The following is a 14330-nucleotide window of genomic DNA, read 5'->3' as shown; positions in this document are numbered from 1 at the left end:
CCATCTTTGGCTATTTTCTTTTCATATAATGAATTCCTGAAGCCACGATCGCTATGATGAACATACGTGGTAATGCACAATGAACAGTATACAACTCTCCATGATGTTTCTGCCATAGGTATTTACATCTAGTAGTTCTGTAATACTTACAGATCATCAACATAAGTACTCAGATTATTACACAGTTATTTATACACACTTCCAATCATCAGAAAACGTAATGAATTCTAAAAGCTGATTTTTTGATTGGGTTTCAAGTAATGTTGCAAAGTACAAAAAAGGTCTAGGAAAATCATAATGAAACCCATACCTGGGATGCTCTATTATGTGCAATATCTTCCAGTGAATGGATAATCCTATCTACAGCTGCAAACATCAAATTTTCCATGTGTGAATCTGACATTTTCTGATTTGTGCCACTCCAATGGAATATTTTTTCTTGTCCATTTCTTTTATGAGATCTATGAAGACAACAAGCTTATGTCAATCAAAAAAATAGATTTTTCTCTGCATACATTCCCCTCAAAGGTAACTATTTCTGCTACCTCTTTGCAGCATCTTACCATAGCTTTTGATCATCCCAGTTTTCTTACAAGAACATCAGACACGTGAATGTGCAATATAACCAGCTACGCAGAATGACACATAGTTAGTCCCAGCCATGTTAAACTGACAAACATATTATCAGGACAGACATCAGACAATAATAATGTGGCAAACATGAATAGGGCAACCAGGCATGTTTGTTATCCTGGGATTTATGGTATGGATGAGGTTTGTTTTCTTGGGAGGAACAGTATGGATAGGGCTTGTTTTCCTGGGAGGGACAGTATGGATGGGGGTAGTTTTCCTGGGAGGTACAATATAGACAGAATTTGTTTTCCTGGGAGGGACAGTAAAAATGGGGTTTGTATTCCTAGGAGGTACAGTATGGATGAGGTTTGTTTTCCTGGGAGGTGCAATATGGTTGGGGCTTATTTTCCTAGGAGGGACAGTATGGATGGGGTTTGTTTTCCTGGGAGTTACAATATGGATAGGGTTTGTTTTTCTGGGAGGTACAGTATGGATGAGATTCATTTTCCTGGGAGGGACAGTAAGAATGGGATTTGTTTTCCTTGCAGGGAGAGTAAGAATGGGGTTTGTTTTCTTCTGAGGTACAGTAAGGACGGGGGTTTGTTTTCCTAGGAGGTACAGTATGGATGGGGCTTGTTTTCCTGGGAGGGTCAGTAAGAATGGGGGGGGGGTGGACATGATCATCTTACAGTTCAACTTGAGTCTTTAATACTGACACTAATGCAGGAGACGAGCAAAGCTACTTCATAGCTTGAACTGAGCTAAATAATCTGCAGAAAGTGAAGTCCCTCAAATATTCAAATGGATGGCAGGACTGCTCACAAATACAGTCAGGATTTCTAATGTAGTTTTCCAAAGGCAAACCATTCCCCTTAAATAACTAGATGGGTTTCTACAAGGCTAAACAGTTAGTTCAATGATAATGGCGGGCACCATGAAGCATACACTGCCTTCACTGCACTAGACGTCTGGAGAAGAAATAGGCTTAGACAAGTGCAAAACTGCTGAGAAATGACAAAATTAGCATCCACCAAGTTAAGTGATTCAAACTGGTACCAAAGGGCAGAAGGATATATAGAGCTTCAATATGGCTATCAGATGCAAGCAGTGTGCTTGTGAGCTCTTCCCTAATTAAGTTTCAAACTAATACCAAGTTTTCTTTTCTTATTTTTTTTATTTACTTAAAAAAAAAAGAACAAATAAACTGAAGAGAAGTGCTTCAGAAACAATGTTCATAAGAAATAGATATATTAATTGAGAATTTCTATATGACTTCAGGTCTTCACTTTACCAGATAAAAATCAAAATACTTATTTTTAAATAATAAAAAGAAAATACAAGTCAAAGAAAACCATATAACAGGGAAACAAGAATCAACTCTGAAGTATCTAGGAATTGTGTTAGGCAAAGATATAAAAGAAATAACATCTATAAATTAAAATAGCATTATTAACACAATCAAAAGTCATGCGGAAAAATGGAACAAAATAATATTGACCTTTGAAGACAGACTACAATTAATAAAAATGGTTTTATTACCAAAGATATTGTATGTCGTATCAGCAATTCAGATACTTCCAGAAAGATGTGTTCTTAAAGAAATAAATACATGTCTAATAAAATTCTTATGGTTCCCCAAGTGAAATAGAATAGCTTTAACACACCATTTCAGGCCATGGAAACAAGGACGACTAAGTTTTTCAGATATTGAATCATACATAAAAGCATCCATATTTAAAACTGTTCTAGACTGGATAAACTCTAATTTTACAACCAATTGGAAAGAATTACTAACTGTTATATCAATAAATTAATCTAATTTATTGAAAAACATTTCAATACTAGATAAAAGGTACATATTAAGTATGAATATGCAATACAATGTAACAAAACCCACCAAAATGTATTTCATTTATAATTATATTAATTAATTTAGGAAACTCATCAATGTAAATATAGATCTAAAACTCTGGTATGACCTATTAACACCATTCATCATAATAAAGAATTATCCTCATAAAGTGTATGGAGAAATAATTTCTACTTGGGAACAGAAAAAAAATGTTGCTGGTTCAGGTGCATCAAAGAATTAAACGTTTTAGATATACATACGATAAAAACAACTTATATAATCCCATCACAGGACTGGTTAACTCTACAAAGCATCCTAATTTACTCCCAAGATTTATGCAGAGTAATTAATAATTACTCCCTTACAGAAACGCCAAAACTTATAAAAATACCTATATGATATTATATACAATGACTTTAGCATGAAAATTAGCATCTCAAATGTATATGGAGAACTAATAAACTATAAAACAACACCTAAAATATCATATTGGCAATATATATCAAAAGGTCACTCACTATAACTAACAGAAGAAATCAAAGCAAATATTTTACAATCAGTAAAACATACATCTATTACACAGTACTGGAGAATATTTAGCTGGAAATTCCTTTACAGAGCATTTTTAACCCCAGATAAAATTACTAAAATGAATAATTCCACAAATGGAAAATGTTGGTGATGTGAACAGCTAAATTAGGCAGATTGGAACCATATTTTTTATGACTATATTAAAATTAAGACATACTGTTGTGGAATTATAAACTTCTTGCAGGATCTATTTAATGAATCTTTTATCTTATCTAAAGCACTGATTATTTTGAATGTGAACGAAGGTCCGCACTTGAATAAAACAAATATGCATTTATTAAGGACAATACTCGCAATTTCAAGGAAATGTATAACCAGAAGATGAAACTCAGACATATCACCACCTATGGATAACGTCTACACTCTTCTGAGAAATTAAGCTTTGATGGAAATCAGAATTAAAGAACTAAGGATTTCTCGTAGACCACTGGTCAACAATCCATGGAAGAAAGTTTTATCACTGATAGACACTCTACAATAACAAACAGAAATACTCTAACTAAAATTACACTTTTTTAATAATTGTTTACAGTGAATATTACTTCTGATATCAGAATGTTGTAAATATTGTATACAGTTCTGCATAACATATACAAAACACCATGGAAAATGTATAACATTATTTGAAAATAAAAACTATCTGAGTAAAAAAAAAGAAAAAAGCTCATGAATTTTAAAATGATGACAATCCATCTTGGCTTCAGAAATTTGAGAAAATAACTGGAGCTATAAAAAATATTAATTCAAAAAAGGCAGACAATGGAACTCTGCAACTAAAACTGCAGACACTGAATTGGCAATAAATAAATAAACAAAACAAATGATACCAATTCAAGCCATGCTTGTGATATTAAAATACTTCAAATCTCATCCAAAATCCAGCACACAAATCTTAGAGACTTGGTTAAGCAACAGCAAGGTGGGTTAAATAACGGAAAGATTCCAACTAGCAGAGACTACCAACAGGAGACGAGAAGGTAAGACACAGATAAAGTGAGTATTTTGGAAAAATCAAGCACTTTTAGAAATAATTGAGAATAAAAGCAGGAGGAATGCTTGGGAGTAGAAGAAAATAATAGGGGACAAGGATAATCAGAAGTTTTTTTTCCCTTGGGACATGGAGAACTAATCTCAGACTGAATAATTATCCAGAAGACAATGAAGGCAAGCAACTGCTAGAGATACCCTTCTATGGTCTTATGAGTCCACTGATCAGTACATGCAAAACCATCACAAACAAATCCAAGCCTAACATCAGTTATTATCAAATTGATATCATAGTCAGAAAAAATTATGCTCCTTTATGTAGGCTGGATAAGTCCCTGTCATTCATATTGTCTTAAGATTAAGATGAGATAATGACGTCAATAAAATCTTGGCAGCCAGATAAATTCTTATAGGTTGACCTATGACAGTATCCTCCCTGATGGGTCACTGGTTCAGATTATTTTCTCCACCAATCCTAATTTGTCATTTTTCTTATGAAAAATGTAACATTCTAGGATGTCCATATGTCCATACCAATGCACAAATTATCTTAATGTGTTGACTATGTAACTGCACAATTCTTCAGAGTAAGTGAGCCTTCCTCAATGGCACTAATGAACACATTTCTACAAATTAAGAATTAACAAAAATGAACTGAAACATTACGGGGGGGTGGAGGGAAAGTATTCCTCAAGCATTAAGAAGGGCCTGCTCATAAGCAGTACAGTTTTTTAGTTAACTTACTGTAATAGTAGATGCCAAAATGGAGCATTTTTGTGGTAGCCATTACATATGAGATATAGCCTGCCATGTCTACAAAGTTTCAGGCACTTTCCTTGCATGCAGTATGTCCACCCTTAGCACAAGTGGATTGTCCCTAGAAAGGGAAGGTGACCGCTGTTGTTCCTGAGTCAAATCTTATCAGAAGACAAAAAGGAAATCTTACCTCAGCCAGGGACAGGATTATTCAGGAGGATACAAGGAGGATATCAGTACTACAACAGTGATCTACTTGAGCACATACTGTTAAAGTAAGATAACTATACAACTGTGCTATGCTCCTCATTTGATCACTGTTGCAATACCCACTACATATGGGATGACTGCCAAAGTTCAAAAAGAAAGGGTGGATGGAGAAAGACCAGAGTCCAGACTTCTATGAAGAATAGCTCTAGCAAAGTCTGTCCTGAGTTTGGAAACACCATACATCCCATAATGTTTGGTAAATGTCTGAACTGAAGACAAAGTGGCTGCTTCTAAAATAAATCAAGAGTCCAGACCTTTTCCGAAAGCCCCACTTGAGGTATCTGCTGGAGTAGAATGAGTCTTGACATTCTCATTAGAATTTCTGCATGAATAAAATAACAGAACTGAAAAGCGAGGGAAAGCCATCTGAAAAATTATTTGATTATTTTTATTTTTATGTACACATTGTTGACTTGGTTAGTCTCACTAGGTCAATGTTTTCTTTTCAGGCTATACCTATGGTGGTATTCATACTGACTAGGGGAAATCTGGCCAGAGCACTGGGAAAGTTCTACTACTCTTTTTGATATGTGCAATGTGGTCTTTTACATTCATCCAAGCTAATACCAGCTCAGACAGTTTGCTTAGAAATGGTATGTCCCTTTTTCTTTCCACTATAACATACAATAAGTTGATTAGATTGTCTCACATCTTTACTTTTACCCAAATAATATCTAAACTGTCTGTGAAGATTCAAGTAATGAAGAATCCTGTGTATACTGTTTTATGGATCACAACAGAAAACAAGGAGCTGAAATGTTTGATTGTGGGCAAATTAAGAGATAACTTTAGGAATAAAGGAATAATTGGTTCACAAACTCTCCCTATCCTTGTGAGAGATCAAAAAATGCTGAACACACATAAAGGCTTGTAATTCAGATAACCAATGGCCAAATTAAATACCTTTATTGGACTGTACGCTAGGCCAGAACTGAACAATTCACATGGGTACTAGAGAACCCAGGGTACCACTAGTTGTGATTTGTCTGTCATCTGTTTTAGGACAAAAAAAATCTTTTAGATTTCGATAAATAAGATTTCCTAGTAACAGGCATTCTTGCCTCCTTCAATAGCTACTGCACATCTCCAGAAACAAGGTGCCTAAAAGTTATCAAAAGCTTATCATCCATACTGTTAGACTGAGATTCTGAACACTGGTATGAATCAGAGGTTTGCTGTCCCATGTGAGTAGGTTCAATTTATGCAGGTGTTTTTAATAATTGTCATTGGCCTGCTGCATGAGAAGGGAGAACCGGTGTTGTCTGAGATAAAAGTGAGTCACCAGTAACATCTTTGCCAAGTCCTTCCTGATCTTTTGTAAGGCAGTGGAAGTGACAGAAAAATGGGGAAAGGCATTAAGAAATATCCCTATCAGAGTGACTGAAAAGGAATCCATCTTCTAGGCCTCTTTGCAAGGTTTCTTCAGGCAGAACTGTTTGTCTGTTTAGACTGAAAACAAACATATCTATCCAGAGGATTCCGAACTGGTGGACTATGTGTAGAAAGACCTCCCAGTGTGACAACCACTCATGAAAGTCCATTCTGGATCTATTCAAAGAGTCTGCTACTGTGCTCTGCTCTGAATGGATGTAAGTTACCTGAAGAAATAAGTTGTACTTAATTGCTATGTCCCAGTTGCAGCCAGTTTGGAAAGGGGATTTAATCTTCTTTCTCCTTGTTTGCTTATGTAATACATCACTGTGGTATTGTCTGCAACTATTAAGAAAATTCCCGGAGACTAAAGCATATTCAGAGCTTTCAGGGCATTTATTAGAGCCATCAGCTCTTTCAGGCTGGTGCGCTTGTGTCCGTGCTGTGCTTTCCAGATTCCTTGTAACTCGACGATCTGAGAGACATCATCCCAGGCAACATCTGAGGTGTATGTGGACACTGTTTGTGACAGACTGGGAGGGCAGTAAGGGACCATTGGGTGGTGTGGTTTGCCAAAAGAGTTCATTCTTTACAAGTTTGAGAAATGGAATTCTGAAAAATAGGGGGTGAGAGCGTTAAGCCTTAACTGATAAGAAGGGTCAAAAGGCCCTGGTAGCAAAACCTGCTCTGGACCTGGGAAAATAATCTATAATTTGTAATGTTTTGTAAAAGCAAGCACAGATGATTAAGTCACTGCCTTCAGAATACTTCTAGAATTCACCCCTTTCAAAAAAGCAACAGAAGAAGCCAAAGCCCTGGTAGAATGGGTCCTGAAATTGCCTAGAAGTGACTTATTATGGCGATCATAGCAAAAAATAATAGCATGAGACAATCATTTAGAAATCGTATGCTTTGACAGTACTTGCCCCTTTTTCTTACCTTCATAGGAAAAAAACAGTTGATCTAAACTTATGAGGGTTTTAGTACTGTAAATACAGTATCCAAGTTGCCTGTGGACATCCAGAGTATGCAAAATCCTTTCCCTTTACTTTTTCTCTCTGGAAAAAAGACAGGGAGATAAATAGCTGATTAAAAGTAAACTGTGAAGCCACTTTAGGCATAAATTAAAAAAAAAAATGTTCTAAAAAAACCCTATCTTCATGAAAATTGAAACAAGGTTGACTTATCATGAGAGCTTGTAACTCAGATACTGTTCTTGCAGATATCAGAACACTATGTAATATTGTTTTCCAAGCTAATAATTTCAATTCGGGCTCATAAACTAGTTCAAATGGAAAAAGTATAAGCTTCTCTAGAATAAAATTGAGATCTCAAGAAGCAGTCATCTATTTTCTAGGTGGATTGCTATAAAGAACCCTTTTCACAAACTGTTTGACTTGAGGCTGGGTAGAAACAAGGTATGTATGGGCAGACAACCAGAGATGGATGACAGATGATCTGACCATAAGGCAGTATTGCTTGAAATAAAAATTAAATCTGGGGATCCAGTGAAACCAAAAACCTTTAGTAACTATTCCAAGACTAAACTCTCTTTACTAAGTGACACCTTAGCTAAATTCCAAGCACCTCTAAACCCAGTAAAAACCACAGCATATGGTGAGCTATTTACAAAAGCTGTGTACAGCCATATTGCTAACTGTACAGAGCGAGCTATGCCCACTCATATTAAGAATAAGAAAAACTCAAAAAGACAAACCATCATGGTGGAATCACAGTATCAACTGGTTATACAACAAAAGAAAAAAATATTGGTGAAGTGTAGGAGGAACAAAGCCAAACATACTAAAATCTCCCTGACCAATCTAAACAGGCAGCTAAGAGGATTAATTAATAAATAAAAGGCTAAACTTGAAGAAAAAAATAGCTTCTTATGTGAAGTACAACCACAACGCTTTGTACAGCTATGTCCATAACCTCAGGGAAAATATGCAACAGTGCGCAGAACTTATTGTAAATGGCATCACCCACACTGAATTGAAAGCCACTACCAACTTTTTGCTATCAAGTTCAATTCAACCCCCCCCCTCCTCGACAGTGCAAAGGAAATACTGCATACCATAATCCCCCAACCATTTCTAGGAAACAGGTCATTAATGCACTTTCCAAGGCCAAAAACTATGCATCAATGGGCCCTGACAACACCCCTGAATGCTTAATAAATAACATGAAACATGACCTCTCTGGTCCACTTGAATCAAATTTCAACTGCAGCCTACAGTCAGGTTTTGTGCACAAGGAATGTAGATGGCTACAGTCAATCCCCTGCACAAAGGAGGTCCAACCACTAATCCGGGAAACTACAGACACATAAGTCTGACCAGCCTCATATGTAAGGCCATGTAAAGAATTATCATGGACATGATAAATGATGACATTGGTAATTTGCAAGTGCTGGACCCATCACAGTTCAGCATTGTTAAGGAAAGGTCATGTCTATTAAATCTGGTGGACTTTTTTGAGAGGGTCACCAAAGTAATGATTGAAGGCAAGATTATGTACACAACTTACCTTGACCTGGCCAAGGCTTTTGATACAATACCCCATTCAGACATTATAGACAATCTCATTAATTTAGGTATAAACCTTTTTATGACCTGCTGGATAGCCAACTGGCTCACTGACAGGACCCAGGAGGTCAAAATAAATGAGGCCACCTCCAACAAGAGGCCATTCACTAGAGGAGTGCCCAGGGCTAGGTACTGGGCCAGCTCTTTTTTGGTATCTATTTCTCTGAAATGGAAGCAAATGCTGAAGGTTTATGGCTGACTAAGTTTGCAGATGATTGCAACTGGGAGTTATCACTGACTCCCCTGCAGACACTAGCATTCTTCAAGAAGGTCTAGCTCTGATTAACAAATGGTGCCAAAGCCATGAACTTAAAACTCAGTGCTAAGAAATGCATAATTGTACCCTTTGGGAAGTCAACCATCCTAGCTCATTACCAAGTTCGTAATATGCCCCTAAACGTTGATGCAGTGGTCAGGGATCTAGGTATGCAGGTAGACAGTAGCCTTATCTTTGACCCCCATGTGGTCACAGTGGTGAGAAATCCTTTTATTATGCGCAACTTATAAGTAAGGGGATGTATTCTAGGTACAAGGAGGTCATTATTCCTCTGTCTTCTGCCCTTATCAGACCAGTTACAGAGTACTATACTAAGGTATATACCTAACCAGGCATATTCAGTAACAAGAGCAACCTCAGAGGTTCCTTGCAAAAAGAATACAAGGCATAATAAACCTGCCTTATGCAGAGCACCTTAAAGCCCTTTCCCTTTCCTCGGTCTCCTATAGATTGCTGAGGGGTGATCTATGCCTGGCTTGAAAGGCATCCACAAACCCCACACTTACAAATCTCCTGTACATTCATAAGTCACAACAGAACATGCTGGAGAGACAGATACGTGTATCAGACACTGCCACTCCTATGGAAAAGGCTTCCCATCCATGTAAAGCTGAGTTTGTCTCTTATCCAGTTTAGGTACAACCTAAACCAGTGGATGGGGAATAGGAAATTTACAGCAGGCCTGTTCTGCTTGTTCCGTTTTCCCACCAAGCAGTGTTTAAATAACTAATTTGTTTGCTATTTAAAACATTCTTTAGAGTCTCTTTACTGTTTTCTGCTGCTTAAAAATGCTTTTTTTAGTGCCTCACTGCTATTTTTCTGCTGTGTTGACATTTCTTTAGTGTTTTCAGCCTAAATTAGTGTAGCAAGTAGCGGTAGCATAATCCAGATACGGGTTTGCTGCATCTGGGTCTGTTTGAGTGGTTGTTTGTTCTGAGCAAACTTTCCAGGCCATCTTTGATTGGAAAGGGCCCTTCTGTACTCTAGTGAGAGAAGTCTGCTGACTGGAACCTGTCTGGTGAAAAGTGGATGGTCTAGGGCTTGGAGTAAGCACCCCCATTTGTCCTTTTGAACTTTTTTAAAGTCTTTTATTTAACTTTTCAGCTTCTGGTATTTAAGCCCCACATTTGAGTGGGTTTCTGTTTGTTTGGGTGTTGTGCAGCACCATGCACAGCCACACAATTGTGTGTCATATCTGGACAGACAATGTTTTTAGCTGTAGCACATTAGTGTAGTCCTCATCTTTAGTACTCTTCAGGTCTAAAAAAACACTGCTAGTGAGCTGTGACCTATTAAACCACCAGTAAAAAAAAAAAAAAAAAAAAAAACAGAAATCTCCATCTATTGAGCACCTCCTTGATCAGTCTTGAAAAGCCCACCCTTTGTGATAACAGTTCTTCAACCTAGCATTATGAACAGCTGGACTACCCTTGTTTCTTCTGCCAATCTTGTTGACTTGGGTATCCTGAGGCAGTGTAGCAATTGCCTCATGTATACTAATAACCTTCTACTAATACCTCTTTCTGGTACAGAGTGCGAGAGCTGTAACTACACCAAAAATCTTAAATCCTTGCTCTCTTCCACAGTAACACAGAAGACGTTGTCAATCCACCCACCACTACTCATGCACACAGCACTGCTACTCATACACACAGTATGTATCGCACACAAAAAACAACATACGAGGAGGTTCTCTCAAAAAACTTACCAAAGCACCAGAGACCTCAAAAACACAAAAGACTGCTATAACTACCACAGTTCCCATGGCACCCATGACACATAGCAACACCAGTGTCTCACCTACCAAGACTGTAAGGCGTAACACTCAAAAAACACATTTTCTTGTCACTGGAGACTCCAAAGTGAGACACACGAATGTCTCACCCATCAGGTTTGACAAGGAGAAAGTCACGATCAGCTGCCTGTCTGGTGCCAAGATTCATCAGATCATGCATGCCCTCAGGTCTCTCTGCAACAGGTACCATTACAACGCCATCATAGTTCATGTTGGAGTGAGCGACCTGAGGCATACCTCAGGAACAGGCTTCCCATCCATGTGAAGTTGAGTTTGTCTATTATCCGTTTCAAGGGCAACCTAGACCAGTGGATGGGGATAGGAAATTTACAGAAAGTCTGTTCTGCTTGATCTATTTTCCCGCCAAGCAGTGCCAGTGAAGAGAGACATGATTAAGCTCTCTGAGTATGCTTCCCAGGCAGGTATGTCCCTAGCCTTGAGCAGCATACTACCCTCACCTAGAATGATGCCACAGTATAAACAAAAATGACTGATTTCAATAATTGGTTTAGTTTTTGGTGTCATTATAAGGGGATCCAGTCTCTGTCAACCTGGGAAGTCGTGGTCAACTGAAGGTGTGGAAGGCATTGTAGCCTTGCAAGTCTTCAGACAATACCCTGGCCTTGCAAGGCTATAATGTCTTCCACACCTTCAGACCACAAAACAAATGTGTGATAACTTAAAAAGGTGGTGTTTCTATCTATATTAGAGATAAATTCACCTCCTGTCTAGCTAGACTGGACAACTCCATGGCATTTAAGTTCAGGTTGCTGTGGGTAAGACCCCCATTCAAGTCACAGCCAGTTACAGATCCCCCTCCATGGGTCATGATGCACATGAAGCCTACTTGATCAAACTGGTATCAATCCAAATACTGCCGGGCACACTGGTTATTGGGGATTTCAATTATCCCACCATCGCTGGGAAACCCACTCTAGCCCTATCTCACTAGCGCAAAAGTTCCTTGACTTTGTTAGCGCAAATGCCCTGGAACAAATTGTTCAAACCCAGACAAGAGGAACAAGCATACTAGATCTGGTCCTCACTAACATGCCAAATAGATGCACTGCTGCAGCTGTTGGACCATCATTAGTTAAATATGACCACAAATCAAAGGGTGAAATCAGACTAGAAAACTTCACCAAGGCAAACTATACCCTCCCAGGGTGATAACTACACCAAAGTTTGCACAAAAGCCCTGTAAATCACTTGCATAAGTGTATAGACTCGGCCATTTCAGAGAGAATCAAAGCCAGAAACCCAAGTAAAAACAAGCCGTCCTGGTGTACATCCAACATTAACAAACTTACAAAAAAATGCAAAAAGTTGCTGTCAAAGAAAACAAAGGCAAGGCTCCAACAATGGAAAAGCACTCTTCTCAGCCTTAATAGGCAAATAAGACAACATGGCAAATCCTCTAACAACATCTTTGAGAAAAACTTAGCAAGCATAGTCAAAGATAACCATAAGGCCTTTTACAGGTACATGCGTAGCCTAATAGGTAGGACCCAGGCACGTGCTGAACTTGTGACTAACAGTATCACACATACTGACTCCACAGAGATAGCAAACCTGTTAGCAGATAGATTTGGTGAAAATTTCACTCCCTTATCCCTTCCCAACTTATCATAAACATTGCCCCCAACTTCGCCCCACCCTACATAACTGAAAAACAGGTCATTAAAGCCTTGTCCAAAGCAAAAACACACAGCCTCTATGGGACCTGATGACATCCCAGGCTGTCTTCTAAACAAGCTAAAACATGAACTAGCATCACCATTAATACCCTATTCAATTACAGCTTAACCATAGGCTTTGTTCCTGCAGAATGGAAAACAGCAACAGTTTTTCCCCTCCACAAAGGTGGCCTAGCAACAGACACAGTTATAGGCCCATAAGTCTGACCACCCTGATCTGTAAGGCCATGGAACATATCATTATGGACCTCATTAATAAAGACATAGATGGCCTCCAAACCCTGGATCCAGTCCAAGTCGGCTTTGTCAAGGGCAGATCCTGCCTGTTGAATCTGGTAGATTTCTTCGAAAATGTGACCAGGGCCACTGACGATAGCAAATCTGTGCACACAGCATACCTCAACTTGGCAAAGGCTTTCAACACTATCCAGCACTCAGGCATTACTGATAAACCTAACAAACTAAATGTAAAGCCTTTTGTTGTAAGATGGGTTGCCAACTGGCTCACAAACCAGACACACCCTATCAAAGTGGGTGACTCCACATCAACCAGCAAACCTGTCAACAGTGGGGTGCCACAATGGTCAGTGCTAGGCCCCCTACTGTTTGGTATATACTTCTCAGAAGTACAGGCCAAAACTAAGGGGTTGTGGTTGACCAAGTTTGCAGACGACTGCAAACTAGGTGCAATTACTAAATCCCCAAATGATGTTAGTATACTTCAGGAGGGTTTTATGCAGACCAACAACTGCTGTCTTAGTCATGGTCTAAAAGTGAATGCAAAGAAATGTATCATTATTCTCTTTGACAAAAACAATGGCCCCTCACACTATCAAATCAACAACAGTACCCTAAGTACCTACAAAGTGGTAAGGGATCTTGGATCAGAAGTTGACTATGACCTTAACTTTGACCACCGTGTATCTACTGTAGTAAGGAAAGCTTTCTACGTAGCACACTTGATTAGTAAAGGCATCACCTCTAGAGCAAAGGAGGCTATAACCCCTCTATACTTGTCACTAATCATGCCCATAATGGAGTATAACACCCCTTTTGGCTTGTACTGTACATAGCAGCTTTAGCAAATGTAGAGATCTCAGAGGTTTCTAACAAAGAAGATCAAGGGACTCCAGCATGTGCCTTACACAAACAGACTAAAGTCTCTGTCACTATACTCTGTATCATATAGACTTATTAGGGGAGACTTATGCTTGGCTTACAGAGCAATCTTAGACCCAAACCTAATGAATTTTGTTGCACATCCTTAAATCAAATGGGACTAGAGCTACCCATTCCAGGGACCTAAATATGGCCTGCGACTTGAATAGGACATGCCGGAGGGACAGATTCATCTCCAAATGACTGCCGCACCTTTGGAATAGGCTACCAATTCATATGAAACAGAGCACCTCTATCACATGTTCAAAAGGATCCTGGACAAGTGGATGGGGCACTGTAAATTCTTATTGGGGATAGTGCCCACAACCCTCCTGGACATGGGCAGTCACTACTAAATAGAATTTTGGGTAATGACTACAGTTTCTATGGTATTACACCAGGATTAAATGGCTAG

The 14330-nt window shown here is 38.6% G+C and overlaps 1 protein-coding gene across 1 annotated transcript in view; it reads right to left on the bottom strand.

The window, feature by feature from the left end:
* The window catches only part of LOC122794375 (symplekin-like), a 1034965-nt gene that overhangs the window by 930866 nt on the left and 89769 nt on the right, over nt 1–14330 (bottom strand). The window contains exon 3 of the mRNA XM_044062716.1: nt 311–461. Within this exon, the coding sequence (XP_043918651.1) occupies nt 311–461 (151 nt within the window). The remainder of the gene's footprint in view (nt 1–310; nt 462–14330) is intronic.

This window comes from Protopterus annectens, chromosome 1.part0, assembly GCF_019279795.1.
Source record: "Protopterus annectens isolate FY-2018-M chromosome 1.part0, PAN1.0, whole genome shotgun sequence".
NCBI classification, from domain to species: Eukaryota; Metazoa; Chordata; order Ceratodontiformes; family Protopteridae; genus Protopterus; species Protopterus annectens.
Note: the sequence above shows the minus strand (reverse complement) of the source record. Positions and strands in the feature narration are given on the sequence as shown.